The 17,016-nt window shown below is 43.5% G+C and overlaps 1 protein-coding gene across 2 annotated transcripts in view; it reads left to right on the top strand.

Moving 5' to 3' along the window:
• Window positions 1–17,016, top strand: part of scube1 (signal peptide, CUB domain, EGF-like 1) — an 88,573-nt gene that overhangs the window by 2,887 nt on the left and 68,670 nt on the right. For both annotated transcript variants that reach the window (XM_070991642.1, XM_070991643.1), the window contains exon 3: window positions 14,568–14,693. In XM_070991642.1, the coding sequence (XP_070847743.1) occupies window positions 14,568–14,693 (126 nt within the window). The remainder of the gene's footprint in view (window positions 1–14,567; window positions 14,694–17,016) is intronic.

Here is a 17,016-nt window from a genome sequence, read left to right on the forward strand (position 1 = left end):
TGTTTCACAACCCCCATATGCACCCCCACCACAGGTTCTCCTAATTAACGGGGAGGAAGTGGACTGAGCGAGGGTGTTAGGGTGAGACGGGGGCAGCACCTGGCTGTGCGTTCACACCTCCACTCACTTCTGCCTCAAAGCACACCACAGCTGGAGCTCCTTCGACCGTCCCTCTCTCTCTCTGTTATGTTGAATCCTAGCTCGCCCTTATGGTGAATATAGAAAGAGCTCTCTGACTGATTTCATTATTGCTCTCAAACTTTCTGCGTTGGGTGAATTTTTCCCGTAATCCAGGAACAACTGACACTTTGCCTGTTTGTTCAGCTGCATATGTTGCAAGCTCACGCCCTTCCACACACATGCACTCACAGGGTTGTGATATGCATGGTGCGAGTGTCACAGGTCTGCATTCCGCACGGTTCAACTGGATCAGAGAATTAAAAAGAAAATAACAGTGTATACTGTACAGTGCTCGAGAGCATTGATCATAGGGCCTGACAAAATTTTCATCAACATCCATTAACATGTAACGGTTCCATCTGTCTTGCATTAGAACAAGGATTTCGTTCTCACCAGCTACAGTGCAAAACTATCCACCACTTTATTAAAACCCAGGACTCTAAACCAGATAGTTAGCTCTCCACTCTCACTTGAACCCAAAAATTTCCAGATTCTGTTCCAGCAGTAAGAAAACCTCATTCAAAACCATCACCTTTAATGACCACCATTTCCCATAAGCCCTCAGAGCACTGTGGGGGTGCTGTTATTGTAAAAGAGCATTAGTAGATTTTACAGATATGGACCAAACCATCACTAAGGTTCCAACTTGTAATAGCAGCTGCTGTTGTGGATGCTGATTTGTCTTCGTGTGTGGACAGTAAACTGCAGGAACACACTTCATTTTTTAAAGGAATGCTGAATGACAGCTTGCATTGAGTTGCAGAAGCCAGCAGAGGAGAGGTTAGCCCAGATGTGTCGTCACTTTAGAACTGTTTCCAGCCTTTTCAGTGGCTTTATAGCACAAAACAACTTTGCATGTTGATCTCGCTTTTGGTTGAACTGACCCTTTAAATTTGCATGATTATTGACTGTGTCATTATGCAGCTCTGTTGTCTTTGCTGTTCGCCAAATAGCACGTGATTTATGACACACACGCAGTCTGAAGGAGGCGTCCTGAATAACAACTGCTCCCGTGTCCTCTGAGAGGAGACAGCAGAAGGTTTGGGCTTTTCAGGAACATGAACTTCCTCCCTTAAAGCTGCCCTGCCAAACACTTTTCATCACATCACTTCACCCAGACCAGCATTTCAATCAGTGTGTGGGAGTGTATGTATGTCAGAGTGTGTGTTTGAATGTCAACTTTTTTTTTACATCGCCATTCTGCATCCAGCATTTGAGTGCTTCTTTGTGCATCTGTGTGTGCGTCACAACACACTCTCCTCCCTTTGCCTCCTGACTGTACTCTGAGGTCTATCCAACTTCCCCCAGTGATGAGGCAACAGCTAATGACAGGGACATCAAATGAAGACAGATGGTGAATGGGAGTTGACCCCTGACCCCGGTGATTAGATATGGGCGCTGTAATTGGCTGGCTGTGTTTTCCATCAACAGGCATTACGGGCCACTTTGCCAGCCAGCACCATTAGCGGCTCTGCTATTCCTGGAAGCACCTGGAAGCAGCAGAGCGCCTGTGCTCGCTCCCTCCATCCCTCAGGTCCTCTCTGCTTCTTTATTATCAGCATCATTCCGTATCAGCTAAGACTCACTCAACAGGGTAGTAAAACATATTGAGGATGATGAGAAGCTGGATAAAACTGAGAGTCTGTCAGCAGCGTTTTGCTCCACAGCCCTCATGAGTGCGTTGGCTCAGAAATGTATGATCTTTCCACGCTGTTATCTCATTTGTCATCTTATCAGACTTTTCTGTCCAGAGCACCGGATTTTATCCACAGACCTCCAGATGCACTCTTCATCCTCCATATCCTTGGATGCAGTGTACTATTTTCATTGTGACTGTAGAATGTTCAAACATCTAGGCCTCTCTGTGTGGTTTGGCACTATGTGCTGGCACAAAGACCAGCTGCAGTATGTGCAAGGTCAACAATACCAGAACTGAAAAGGTGGAGCTAATTAAAAAGAATGATCTGCGCGGGTTGTCCCAGCTTCCAAACTAATCATGTCAAACGTCTCTCCTACTCCATCAAATTAGATATTTTTGCCTCTTAAGTGGTTTATTTAATCATTTCAGGGTCCATACAAAATAGCAACGAGCCTGAGTAACTGTATGTAAGATGTAAGCAGTATGTTGGGGATGTTCTTAAAGGTTTCTATGTGTGTCTGAGTGTACGTACAGTATGGATGTATTTATTCCTAAAGCATGGGAAGCACACTGTGGAAACAAATACCCCCTCTGGGCTTCTACTCAGCAGTGAGTTGTATCAGTATAATATCATAGGGACATCTATCCACACCAACTGCACTGACAAACTGCTGCAGTATAATCAGCTGCTAGCCGCCTGAACTAGAGTCCTAAATCTTACAGTTGTGAATCTACAACTCTTTCATACAAGCAAATGTCTGTTTTGTCACTGATTGATATAACAATTATTATGGTTGCCCCAACATCAAGTTCAAATTTCACGATTTTTCCACATTCATTGGAAATAGTAAGAGCTTCGTATATATCAGTCCGTCATACAGTCTGTTCCATTTCAGTCTCCAGTTATGGCTTCCACAAAAACAGATCCCATTTGACTCTGTGGTGCAAGCATCTGAAGTGTAAATGACTGGCAGCGAGCAGTTTCAGTGGATGATCCAAGAAGGAAGACATGCTTTGGGTCATGTTCCTCTTCTTACGTGCTGCTTTTATCCTCATAATGCAAATCATTAGATTTTAGGGAAAAGACTAAGACTAAGATTAGGGTAAGATTGCATTAGGGTTATCTTAGGACAAGGGTTAGGGTTAGGCAAGTAGTGGTTATGGGTATGGTTCAGGTAAGTCTGCAGGAAATGAATGGAAACCAATGTAATGTCCTCAAAATTGATGAAAACCCAACGTGTGTGTACGTACGTGCAGAATTAAGGAGTATCAGACAGTTAGACAAGGTTTTCCAAGTCTGGAAAGTGATCATAGCATCAATCATTTTCTCCCCTGTCTCCCTGACCGACAGAGTATGAATCTGTAAGATGTTGCACTGGCAAAAGTTGATCCAAGTCAGACTTTTTTGCAAGACGCATTTGGACTCCTGCTGCATCATCACTGTGGTCTCATTGAAGTGAATGAGGAAACCGCATTTTTGTCAAAAATTTGTCTGAATAAGGTCTTAATGCAAACCTGCTTTGGACTAACTGCAGCAGCATCCATCTGCATTGGCAAATATTCAATATTAAAAGACTTGGATCAGGATCAGGGGCTAAAACACTTGATTGAGACACATTAGCGACTGACCTTATGTCCAGCTCTTGACAACTTTGACATTTCCTAATTAAAACACTCAGTATTCTTGCAGATATTTCCCATGAAATTCAGAGCAGATTTATGTTTGTAGTTTGTTTCAACTCTGGGAAGAACAGTGCGGAAAACATCACAGCAATGAGAAGAAGAAGCTGCCAAAGAAAGCAACGATGTGAAGTGGTTCGACTTCTCACATAGAAAACGAGAGCGACAGTAAATGTGCAGGCTCAGGCCGGAACCAGATGTACTGTAGTCAAGATCAAAAGGGCCCTTGTGGTCAAAATCGCAACAGAAGTTTGTGACTTGGTACACTCGAAACAAATATAATGTACGGTTATTATTATTATTTTTTTTTGCTTTCTATTTTTAGAATAGAAAGCAAGAAGAAAATTGATGATCGCATTATTAACGTGCAGCTTAGAGCTTCCAGAGGCATGTCGCCTGTGTGGCTCCACATTGAGAAAACTCTGGCTCGCTGTTGTGTTTTTGTAACGGCTGGGATTCAAGCCTCGGTGACCAAGGGAGACGACCTGTGCGCTCAGCCTCTGCTACACCTCGCCACTACAAATTAGCATCTCGCAGGCCGCATTGTTCCGCCGGCTGTCCGGTAGTTCAGCGGGCCTCAGTGGGATCACATCCCAGCCGCAGCAAGCTTCACCCAAACGGGTGACCGTGGGTGTTTTACTTTTTTACCCCCCATCAGGACTGTGTCCTCAGAGGAGTCGTTTCCTCAAGCGAATGTGCTTCTCTGAAAAGTGTGTGCTGCTGAAACCTGATCCGGCGTTTATGAATGCTGCCCTCTCTGTAGACTTTTCCACGAGCTGATACTGCCGGCTCGTTATGGAAAAATGTGAACTTTTATCCCTGTGCTGTCAAATGAAGAGTATGTGGGAGGAGCTGTGTATCCTTCAAGGCTGCTTTACTGAACATGTGCTTGTGTGAGTGTGTGTGTGCAGGACAGTGCCAGAGTTATCTCCCTGTTTATACAGAGATTTAGCAAAACTGTTGAGAGTATTGTGCACTTGTTTACCGAGCGGAGAGTTAAAGGTTCTAATGAGATGATTCCCTGTGAATCAAAGAGACTCTGTTGTGTTCTCAGAGTACAGGGAAGAAAAACTGCACCAGCTTTGGGAACACAGTGATGGCATTCCTGCTGCAGACATCCACCTTCACAACAATATGAAATGCCAAATCTTTAAATCTCTTAAATGTATGACCAAAATGCATGTGTCACTTCTTTTTTTTTTTAAATTTTTTTTATTTTGCCTTATTTCAACATGGCATGTGTGCTAGGATTGACTTTGGAGGTACAAAAAGAGCATTAGAGCATCAAAGTAGATCATTTTTGGGGAAGAAGTGTGATATTGAGACAGGTTCAGTGGCCTGTTTTTTTTTTGATATTTTTAGCAAAAGCGCCCTTATGTTTGCTCAGCGTTTGTCACTTACAGGCTAATTGACTAGTTTTCATCAGTGCTGCACATGGCACTGAATAGGAGCCTCGTCTCTTCCCTCTCATTATGTGTTTTAACACCAAGGCCTCTGCCATCTCCATTCACAAAAACACATTTGTGTGTGTTTGTCTCTCAGTTGAGGTCCAAGATTTTATCTCTGTGCCAGAGCAACTACTTAAATATGAGGCAGGTAGAGGAGAATATCACTTAGCACTGTGACACTGTTATAAAACACAGGCTTTGGCTGTGTAGCGTGCCGTAATGGGCCAATTAGTTTATGTGTTGTGCTTTTTGAATTCCTGTGCTTAACGAGCTAAAGATAGACAACGTGATGCAGATTCTCAACTACAGTTGAGTTAAATAGGAGCAATGTTTTTAAAGGAAACTGTGCTGGATGGTGGGAAACTGTGTGCTCAGATATAACAGCACACATTTTAGAGACATCACAATTGTGTACAAAGTCAACGGAAAGAGGAAGCTGATGTGAAGACGCACCGGCACAAGTTGAAAATGTTTAAACTCGAGCAAAAAATTCCCTTGTTTCTGAATCTGCTTCATACAAGTGCAGAGACTAAGGAATTAACAGAATGTAGAGTTTCTGGTGAATAAATCAGTGCACCGTCATGGATGCCACAGAGTTCTCATTGGACAGTTATGTCACCTGGTTCATCTCTATGACAGCAGGGTTTTCATGCCTCCTTTGAGTGTGGCCGTCCAGAACAGACAGACACACTTTTGCAGGTGTAAATCCAGCTCATTTCAAACACACAGTGGCTTTTACAGTGACAGACTTCAACCTGCAGCATTGCTCTTACAGCCAGTTTATGATTTGTAATCAACATTTCTTCACTACTGGCATGGGAACGGTGACATCACATCCTTTTTCTGGGACTGGAACGTATTATGAAAGATACCCTGCCAGCTAGAGGACTGGATTCTACTCGCAGCCCCTCCCTTCCTCTGCGCCACAGTGACGAACACCTGACCTGCTTTGCAGAGACACAGAGAGAGAGGGAGAAAGGGCATCTCGTGGGAAGGATGGATGGCGAGGGAGACGGCGCAGGTGGGAGGGCGAGAAGGAGAAGTGGCAGACAATTACTAGGCCATTGTCTGCCTGGCGTCTGCACCTCCGTCATCAGTCAGCCGCTCTCCTCACTGGCTAGCTACGACGCACACACACGTACCTCAATCCACACACAAATGCACACAAACCCACCCAACACAGATTCCGCCCATGCACCTCCCTCCCTCTCCTGTCTCTGTCTGCGTCTTCAGTGCTCAGACTCTGTGGAGCAGGTCAGAGTCATTGAGGCTCAGGCTTTATATATAGATACAGTGACCTCATGCCAACATCTCCAAGCCGCTTCCTCGTCAATCTTTGACGGATGATGTCTGGCGCTGGCTGGAAGTGTCACTTAAGAAAAGCTCACAGGGAGGAAAGAAATTCCCTGCAGTAGCTTTCACTCCACAGCTGAGATTTAAGTGTGTGTCAGATGTGCAGACAGAGACCTGCATAAAGGCTGTGGCTTTAGATTGTAACACACACACGCACACGCACACGCACACGCACACGCACACACGCACACACACACACACACACACACACACACACACACACACACACACACACACACACACTCTGTTTGACTGCATCTGAGAGGGATTCAAAACTGAAAGAAAATAATCCATCAAAATGAGTGGCCTTGACTGTCGAATCAGGCGGTTACTGTGGCTTGTTCTTGACAAAGCAGCCAACCGCACTCTTAGCCTGGGTAATGGAACGTGACATGCTATAGATAAAAGAAAGAAAAAAAAATGTTTTGCTCCATCATCCAGCCTCTTAAATAAGCATACAAGGTTGTTATTTTAGGACACAATCGAGTGGAAATGGTCAGTGAAGTCTGATAAAACTTTTTTTTTCTACATTCAGACCTCTGGTGTCTGCCCTTTGACTAATATGTGTCAATGCCATATAACATGGTTAGTTCTGATGGAGAAGTTCAGGGAGCCACGCTGTACTACATGTTTGCTGTGCTATAGCTTTGTGTTTTGCTTACTTTTAGAGCAGCTTTAATTGGTTTTGGCCACAGGTTGGAGGTAAAACTCCGACATAGACACAGCAACATCTGTCTTTTTCATGGCATACAGTTTGACTTCACAACATCTTCATAACATCAACAAGGGCATCACTCCATTTAACTATTCAGTAAGCTGTGGCAGTGAGCTGCCATGCACAACACCAGCACACTGGAACAGGAAAACCTAAATGTAATGAGGCCATTGATAATGTTATAAACTACACCTGTGTCAAGTTATTACACGTGGACACAGGGTAACATTACCATCCGTCTAAAGTTGTGCATCTGGCCACCTGAAGAATGTGAGTCAAAATTCAGGCTCCACACAGCTCTGTCTTGGTCTCCAACAACTGCTGCGGTTGCACTCGCTGTTTACAACAACCCTGATTACCAGAAAGGTGGGATGCGGTCAAAACATAAATAAAACAGAATGAGAGAATTGACAGTGACAATATATTTAATGTTTGACCTCATCAACTTCATTGATTTTTGTAAATATCTGCTTATTCTGAATTTGATGCAGCAACACAGTTCAAACAAGTTTGGTCAGGAGCAACTAAAGTCTGGGAAAGATGTGGAATGCTCCAGAAACACCTGTCTGGATCATTCCACAGGTAAACAGGTTCATTGGTAACAGGTGATTGTATCATGATTGGATATGAAAGGGACATCCTGGTCAGTCAATCACAAGCGAGGATGGAGCGAGGTTCACCACTTTGTGAACACATGATTATATGAAGGATATGACTACAGGGGCTCAGGAACACTTTGTAAAACTGTTGTCAGTAAACACAGGTTGTTTGATTTTGGGGGGATGCTGACAGACACAAAGCTTACATGTTAACAATAGCCTAAATATAGCTTTACACACTGAGCAAACACAAAGCTACATTAGCATTCATGTAGAATTGCGTTTATGGCCATCTGACTAGTGTAAGGCCAATATTCACTCTCCTTGTCTTGTTTGTTCAACCCCTGATAAAAATGGCTAAATCATTATGTTAGCTTGTTAGCATTGCTAACATGGTTCTGTGTCATTTGGTGCTGGGCAGGGAACATGCAGTGGGTTTATCAGGGCTTGCTTGCCATGTGCTTGCTTGCCATGTCCGGAGAGTTATTACATTAGCTTGGTAGATGTTTGACCTTGTTCACGTGTTTTTCACTAACTACCTTCACAATGGTGGTGGGCAGCCAGCATTTTGGGTTTCTAAGCAACCTCATCAGAATCTAGTTGCCTTAGATTTGAGTGATTTTTTTTACAGCATGCTAACTTAGCACGCTAGCTTGTTTGTAGTTCTGTTTTTGTTCTGCTGGTGATGGAGGGGTCAGACAAAGCTGAAAGTAAGTTTAAAGACACTGACCTGACATCTTACCGCCCTGTAACCCTACAGCTAATGTCTAAAGAGACAATTATTTGCATACACATTGAGCAGACCTTGAGTAACACTAGCATTTCATTGACTATTAGTAGAATGCTATAATGTGGAGTTTCAGTGATAGGCTGCATGTGTAAAAGGAGCTTAACTTTGCTCTTTGCATATTCTTTTATACCCTTTGCTGCTTGGCTCAACAATCTCAATAAAGCCTTTAGAGCTGAGACATTTGTGAAACTTCAGCAAGTATTTCAGCAACTTTAGGTCAGGAGGAACCCAAAACAATGTGACATATCTTTATCACCTTGTGTTTTATGGCTAGCATGTTAGCAAACAGTTGCCTATTTACACATCAGCAGCTATGTTAGCAACTTGGTGCTGTGTTTCTAGCCATGTGATGGGTTTAAGTCCAGAATCATTTCTCCTTTTAGCTCTGCTTTGGTCTCAACAAGTCCTGAGTAAAATGCATGGCTTTTTAGCTCCTAAATGTTCCATTTTCTTTGCCAGCTAGTCGCTAACATCGTGTGTTGTTTGGTGCAAGGCAGGCCGTGTGCAGTGTCAGTCCTTTTTGGCTGAAGAAAGCTGCCTGAAAGCAGGCTAGATAGGAAGGGTGAGACTGAACCATACAGTGAATGTGCTGTAAAATCAAAGCATTGATCAAACGGAGGCGAAACAGCTGTGTAAAGCTGCAGAGCTGAGTGATAATTCTGTCTGAGTTTGTGACTGTCACAGTACATGTATTCCTGTGATTTAATGTTCATATTAGAATATCATTTAGTGGAGCTGTAAAGGACCGACACAGTGATTTTACATGTTTTGTGGTACTAATTACAAATTGCGTGTCCTTGCTGACTGTCCTGCCCACTTCTCCTAACCCCACTGCTCTGCCTCCCAGTTGTGTACTCTTGTTTGATCCACCGTCATTTGCGTGATGCTTCCCTCATCAAAGTGCAGAAGTTTAACACCATTTACTGGAACCCAATCTGGTGTCATTTTAAAGTAGGCAGGAAAAATGTGCGGGCAAACACATAATGAGATTCAAAACAAAAAACACCCCCTGCCGCCACCGCCACTGCCACTACCAACCCAACCCCCCACCTCTGAAAAGTTGGGCTTGAATAATATTTTTATGCTCAAACATCAGTAAATATAATTGTATACATTGTTACAATACCCTAGGGCCACATAGCACATAACAAATCTCTGATTTTCATCCATTCCTGTCATGAAAATAGTGTCAGTTGTATAAATTTAGCTCACAGAAACCTGCAGACACCCTGCATGAAACCAAAGCAGCATCCCTTCCTCTCCCCTTCTCCTTTACTCCCGCTGCTCTTCAGTGCGTCTGTCCAGTTAGGGGGCATGGGGACGTCGGCGAAGGCGCCTAATTCACTTGATGAGATGTGGAGCATAAACATTTCCCCGGCAATTAGAGAACGTGCGCATGTGAGCGGAAGCAGCAGCTGGTCCAAAGCTGTCGGGGCACCGCTGTCAGATGTCAACAACAGCTCAGGGGCAGGAAGTGGCACCGTTTGGGGCCGAGTAGACCCAACGAAGCACCTTCCTCCTCCCTCCACGAACCTCTCCAACCTCCGCCTAATCTCTCTGTCACACATACGCCTATGCACTCTTCAAGCCCTCTCTTCCGCTCTTTCCAGCACCTCTACATACATCATCATCATGGCAAGCTGAAAACCTAGAATCCTTGATTTGCATGTAAATACAGTATATGTGCTTTAAATGACGTTTATTTTTTGTGTTATTCTAATATTTTTGTGCTTATTGATTGATTTGATGATCAGTGATTGTTAGGCACTAAATGTAAACATCAGACTGATCAGATTCAGGGGTTTTTGAGAAAAGGGTAGTCAGAAATTGTTCACCAAATGATCATCTTTATGGTAGACTTTTCACCCCATCTTTGAGTGTAGCCTTTCAACACAGGTATAAACAATTTGCCTTAATATGTGGTCAAACAGCATGTCATGAACTAATTTGTTTTGAGCGTACTGGGGCCGTAACACCATATTGCGTAATGCATTATACTGAAACAGTAAATAATGGAGCACAGAGACTCGGAAGTGACAAGAAGTGACAGGGGCTGCAGCATAGTTAGCAATAGTGAGAAGCAGGTGTTCAAGAGCCAAAAGCCATATGCATTTAGCTGAAGTTGTGAGCTCTTGGAAAGCATTTGCCTTTAACGTTAACCCTGACTCTGCAAAGTGCAAAAAGGTCACACATCATGTTAACGGGCTATCTTAAATATGACTGAGCGGCAGGTCACTCTCCCCAGTCTTTAGCTCCACTCTGTCCCAGACAGTGTCCACACTAAGGCTGGTGAATCTAAATCCTATATGTCCAAGTGATTTGCATCCACACTAGTGTTTTCAGGTGTGTTTTTGTGAAATCTTGTCCCTCTTATTCTCTTCAGCAAACAAAATTTTGCATTGCAGTTGTTTTTATCCACTCTGGATAAATGCTCTGTTTTTGCAGAAAAACACTTGCTTAGTGGGACAGGAAGGCCAGAAAAGATTTCAAATTTAGCCAACTTAGAGTGAATGTAGGCTCAGTCTGCCTGTTTGAAGCAATTCAGGCACCAATTAATCACCTGCTGCTTTTCATTCACCCTCAGTGGTGAGGCTCTCTCCCCCCTCCCCCGTGCTGCTGTAGTTCTAGTCTTTACCTTCTCTCTTCATGTCTGACAGATGAAAAGCAGAGCACATAGGAAGTGCCACATCGTGCTGACCCACGCCATCTGAGCTGGCAGCACAGCAAAGTGTCCAAACAACCTTTCCCCAAACAGTCGCCCACTCCAGCTCACCCTAATTGGTTGCAAATGCCTTTTAGGATGAGCCAGTGATGGCCGCGAGGAGTTTGTATACACAATGCTCATGCTCTTTAATTCCACCATGACTGATTTTTCTTTTTTTTTGGTCATTTGTTATGTTTTCCATACCTTTAAGATTAATTGTGGCGGTTGCAATTAAAGCTGTTTTAAGGCAGTTTGTGAACCGTTTGAAGGAGGCTCCGGTCACTGTTTCATATTATAGTATATAAAGTAAAGAGTTGTTATTGACCTTCTCATCTAACACTTATGAGTATATGTGGATGTGACTATTCCTTTAAACCTCAATCATGCTGGAGTGGTCCTTCAAGTACAGAGACGGGGTTCCTTTGTCAGAGATCAGACAAACAGAATTAAAATGCGCTGATGTGTGTTGGCCTGCATAATTGGCTTCCGGTAAACATGTCTGTGGTGCTTCATGGTGCAGAATGTGGCATTGATTTGGCTTTTGTCATGATGGTTTCTAACCAAGTGAAAGCTCTCAGATGAGGATCTTTTCATGTTTATGTCCGCCTGCTTTTGGACTCTTCAAAGCGATCATACTCAAGCCAAAATCACGATGTTAATCAGCTGAATGGAAGTGTTTTGTGGACGGGTCTCTGAGAATAGTGTGGTAAACGAGTGCGTTTGATTGTATGTGTGTGTTGTTGTTTTTTCTGTTTGTGCATTTGCGTTGTGTGAGTGTACTCATTTGTAAATCCTCATGTGCTTGTGGTATGCACGTGTGTTGTTTTCTGTGCGTGTGATTACATTTGCATGTGTTCCGGTGTTGGTGCCTGTGCATGTTGTACATTTGTGCTTCTAGAGTGTTTGTATACGCTCAGTATCGAGGTCTGGGTTATGTCCATATGCAGGATGTGGAGGCAGAGAGCCACGTCTGTGTGTGTGTTAGTGTGTGTGTGTGTGTGTGTGCCCCAGTCGCTGCCGTGTGCCAGCGTCTCAAATCCTGCTTGGAGCCATCGGCCTCCACCCATCGATCAAACCTGGCAACCCAAGTCACTGACAGTTTTCCACCACTTCCTGAGAAAGTCTGCGATCCAAACAAACAAAGTCTGGATTCATATGTGAGGCCGATATTAATGTTGGAAAGAAATCCAGTCATCCACTGCTGACATGTTGGACCTAAAGTTTCATTTAAACATCTGCTTTAGTCACACAGTGTGTTAGTGCCACACGCTGTCACAGCCACCATTGCTCCTAGACATTATGTCTTCATAGTACTGTTTTCTTTTGCCAAACCCTTGTAGGAGAAACTGTAACTGCTGCCTGGAGTGTTCCCATTGTTGATATTTTTCTCCAGTAAAAGAAGTGCGACATTCTTGTACACCGCAGACGTTGCAGGATGGTGGTTGGGGTTGTTAATAGGCATACAAAGCAGAGGACGCTGCATCCAGTGTCCTGCATGTGGTTTCGTTTAGGCCACTAAAACACTTAAATATAAATGTTTAAAAAGTAAACTCATCCTGTCTTGTGCTTACTTTCAGTGTTGACTTTTTTCCTTTGCCTAGAAATAACCATTGAGTCATTTGAAATGAAAAACTTATTTGCAGTCAAGGGGTTGATTGTGTCTGGTTTAGTAAACAGGCAGTTTTTAGCAATGCTAGCAGCATGGCTGTGGGGATGGCGATGTCTGTCTTTTGGTTGGCTGTTTGTCAGTTGGTGGGTTCACTGCTTTGATCCAGACTGAAACACCTCAACAACTATTGCATGGATTATCAAGAAATTTGCTTCAAACATTTGTGATCCCCAGAGAATAAATCCTGCCCACTTTGCAGCCTCTGCCATACTTTGTCTATGGCGCTGATTAGCAAATGTGACCATGCTAACACGCTAATCTACAAGATAAACATGATACCTGCTAAAAATCAACCTGCTAAAATGATCATTGTGAGTATGTTAGCATGATGGTGGTACAGCCTCACATAGCATGGCTGTAGTCTTCACATCATAACCTTCACCCTATAAAAACATCAGGGTCTGAGATTATTCGGACTTGAAGTGCCCCTTTTTTATTTTAGAGCTGATTGCTCAGATTCAAGTTCTAGACAATGTTTTTACTTGGCTTTTTAATTATTACCACACTGAGAGAAGATTTTAATCATTTCTGCATGTGGACCAGCTGAAGGACAGGTAGACAGACAGTCATGCTGACAGACAGGCAGACGAGCAGGCAGATAAGTAAGCAGGTATGTACGTGGAAAGTTGACAGAAATGGTGGAAAATCACATTAAAGCAGGCAGAGAGGTCAGGAGACAGGAGAGGCGTGAAGGAGGGGACGTTGAACAGGTGGACAGACTCCAGGATGAAATGCCACAAGTGACTTTGCATTTATCAAACTCACACCCTATTTGGCGCGAGGAAGAGACAGAGAGAATGAAATGGTCCATACCTGCACTGTGTCATCCTCGGTACAGAGGGAGGAGGAGGAGGATGTGGGCTGGGATCTTCCTCGCTGCCTGGCGGATCTCCTGCTGTTCACACGGAGGGGGAGGACTGTTTGTTTAAGTGGCTCTGCATGGCAACCACTTGTGAGCGGCTCCTGTGAAAGCCTCCGCTGGCTCAGCATGGAGGTGGGGGTTGGTGGGGCGAGGGCGCATCCTCAGATGAAAAAACGAAGGGACTGCCACTCTCCTCTCCTTCCTCACCCTCCACCCAACTTTCCCTCCATGCCCCTTCCCGAGTAGCCCCCGTTACTGCGCTGCAGCGCTGCTCTTGTAGGATAGCAGTGATGTTAAGAAAGCAATTCAAACTTAAAAGTAATCCATTAAAACAGAAAAGGTATCATAGTTATCACCATCAGCGTAACAGTGCTGTCGTTGGCCACTTTATTCAGCCGCTCTGACCTGCCAACAAGGGCAGGTGACACAAAAATCAAACACCCTCTCCAGTTTGTCCATTTGTTCATTTTATTAGTGAAATCAATCATTTCTGGTTTAAAGCTGTCAGCAGAGTGTTGAATTATAGTTTACTGAGGGACTATTTTTAGAACATAAATTTGTCATCACTGTTTAAAACAAAAACTTTGCACTTTACTGCTCCAAATTCCACGAAAGATGCCTTAAATAATAATGAAAAAAAGTGAACGTGTCCAGTGATTGACAGGAACACTGCGTAACATTATGGCCGCTGAGAAGGAAACACTTAATAAATCTCAAACTTTGACCACACCAATTGCAGTTTTATGTTTGCAGTGATGGATGATCTCACTCTGGAAGAACAAGGACTGCTCAGGAACGAATGCCAGCAAATAGCTTCAGAAAGAGGAAAACAAGCCTCTGTGCTCAGGCGACAGCAGTGGAACTGCAACCTACTGAAGCAAACCAAAAAAAAAAAACTTTCAGTAACACAACTACCTCTCTCTTTCAGACATGGACGAGTGTGAGAACGACTACAATGGCGGCTGCGTCCACGAATGCATCAACATACCTGGCAACTACAGGTGCACCTGCTACGATGGCTTCATGCTGGCCCACGACGGCCACAACTGTCTGGGTAAGAGCAGCCTCTGCTCAAAGTTCCTCTCCTGGCATCCATTCAAACCCCTAAAAACTAATATCTCTTCAACAAAAATGCATATTTGGAAGTTTCTTCCATGAAAAACCCCCTTCATGTGTTAAAATGGCTCAGATGTAACTCTACACCTTTGCCTTTGTTTACTATCTGTGGATCTACAAATATACAAATATACATCTCTACCCATCCCTCCACCGCTCGCCCACAGCTCCAGCATACCTCCTCACCTTCAACTGACCGTTGAATATGAGGCGTTGACTGCTAATTTGGCTGCTCATGTGTCTTGTAGCATATAGAAAATATCTCATTAACATGTAAACAAGGTGATCAAATTGATGATTAATGGAAGGATGCACTAAATGACCACAGGGACCATGAACAAAATAATCATCTCGTGCTGTAAGACCCCATAAAGGTGTTCTTGCTTACTCTTGCAAATGACAACATTCTTGATTTTCTGTCTGCCTGCATGTGGCATTGATATGTTGATGCTCAGTGGGAGCTGAGACATAGTGACACAGTTGCATGTTAAAAAAATCAAATGCTACTAAGAGGATTTTAAAGCCGTTTTAATGATATATGAATATAAGATAATATATAATATAATGAATACTGTATATGGTGCCTAAATGTTAATCTATGGTTAGTGTGTGCATCCATCTGATGCAGTATGTGATTGTACATAGATCTGTCTGTCTGTCTGTCTGTCTGTCTGTCTGTCTGTCTGTCTGTCTGTCTGTCTGTCTGTCTGTCTGTCTGTCTGTCTGAGAGAGTGTGCTTAAGGGTTCCTGTGTGTGTGTGTGTATTTGTGCTTGTGTGTGTGTCCTATCTCGTAAGCCTATCTGGCTCGGCTTGCCTTCCTCTGGAGAGTCCCTCTGTCATCGTTTGGAGGGTTTCCATGATTTGTGCTGTTTTGTGCTTGTTTCCCTGTCCTGTTGGGAGGGCGGTCGGGGTTGAAAAGTTCTCCAACAGAGATCTGGCTGTGCTTTATTACTGACAGATCCAGCCCATTTAGCCCCAGCACTGCGTTATTGACTTAGTGTCGGCCAGACTCAGGTTTTTTCTGTCCTGAGCACCACGTAGTTCTGCAACGATGTGCTCAAACACATATCAGTCCTCCACTGCTGACTGACAAGAGCTAAATAAAATCAGATACTGAAAAAAAACAAAACAAACAGGACAAAACGTCACTTTAGATGGCCATGTGTCTTTGGTGGGGGTAAGTTTTGGCATTTGTAAGTGTTGTAGCTCTTTCTTTGAGCCTTTGGAGAGATTGAGTGAGAGCTTGAGTGCTAATAGCAGCAGCCAGCAGTGCAGAGGAGCTGCTGAGTTGTGGATTCACCTCACAGGAATGACTTTGAGACAGATGATATAAAGCAGAATTCAAAGTTTCCTCCGTGCACAAACATGGCCAAAGATGTCAAATGAAAACGCTGTTAAAAAACGATGCCCTTACTGAGGTTCCAACTGGCCTCTGTGGTTTCCACTGGATGAGTAGAGTTTGGCCGTGCTAATAAAGTTATGTTTTACAGAAGTTAAAATGTCACAAAGCTGATGAAAACTGTTTTTTTTTTTTTTTTGGTCACAATTCCATTACCAAACACTGCAAATATTAGGCAGCTAGTGCATTTTTGTCTTTAGCTTTTAGCTTATGCCACTGAAGATGTAGCAGTTTTATTTATGTCAAAGCTTCGTACTGACTGACTGAGCGAAAGCTGCTCCACACCTGAGATTTATCTTCCTAGCTTTTGCCACCATGCATATCCATCATCACAGCAGTCTGCTTCCTGGCTAATTTTTTGGAATGTAGACATGGAAGGAAACAGCTTTACAGCAGCAAGAATAACAAGTCAAAGTTACATAATGCAGCTCTAATCCTATAGGTTCAGAGTTACTTCCTGGTTTTGCCTCTTTGTTAATCCACTAAATAGACTGTGTTATGGAGGTTAAAGCAGGCAGTAGCTCAGCAATGCAAATTCTCTTTACATCCTTAAATTAGCTTTAGTTAAGTTCACTTCCATAAAGGTGGTTTGGATTTTTAAAGACAGCATCTAGTGGTCATTAAAGGAAGTGCAGTTGAAGACGTTCCCACACGACTTGACCTCATACAAATTCACACAATGAAGCCGGTGTGTAAAATCTGATCACACTGACATGATGGCAGCAGCTCTGAAAATGAAACCGTGGCGGTTAATGAAACAGATATGAGCTTGAGAAAATGCCAGTTTTCCACGCTGGAGCGGCGAGTTGGAGGCAGGTGCCGCTATAATTGTGCCTGACAGCTTTCTGTGTTGTTTGTTTC

The sequence above is a fragment of the Chaetodon trifascialis genome, chromosome 22, assembly GCF_039877785.1.
Source record: "Chaetodon trifascialis isolate fChaTrf1 chromosome 22, fChaTrf1.hap1, whole genome shotgun sequence".
Classification (NCBI taxonomy): Eukaryota; Metazoa; Chordata; class Actinopteri; order Chaetodontiformes; family Chaetodontidae; genus Chaetodon; species Chaetodon trifascialis.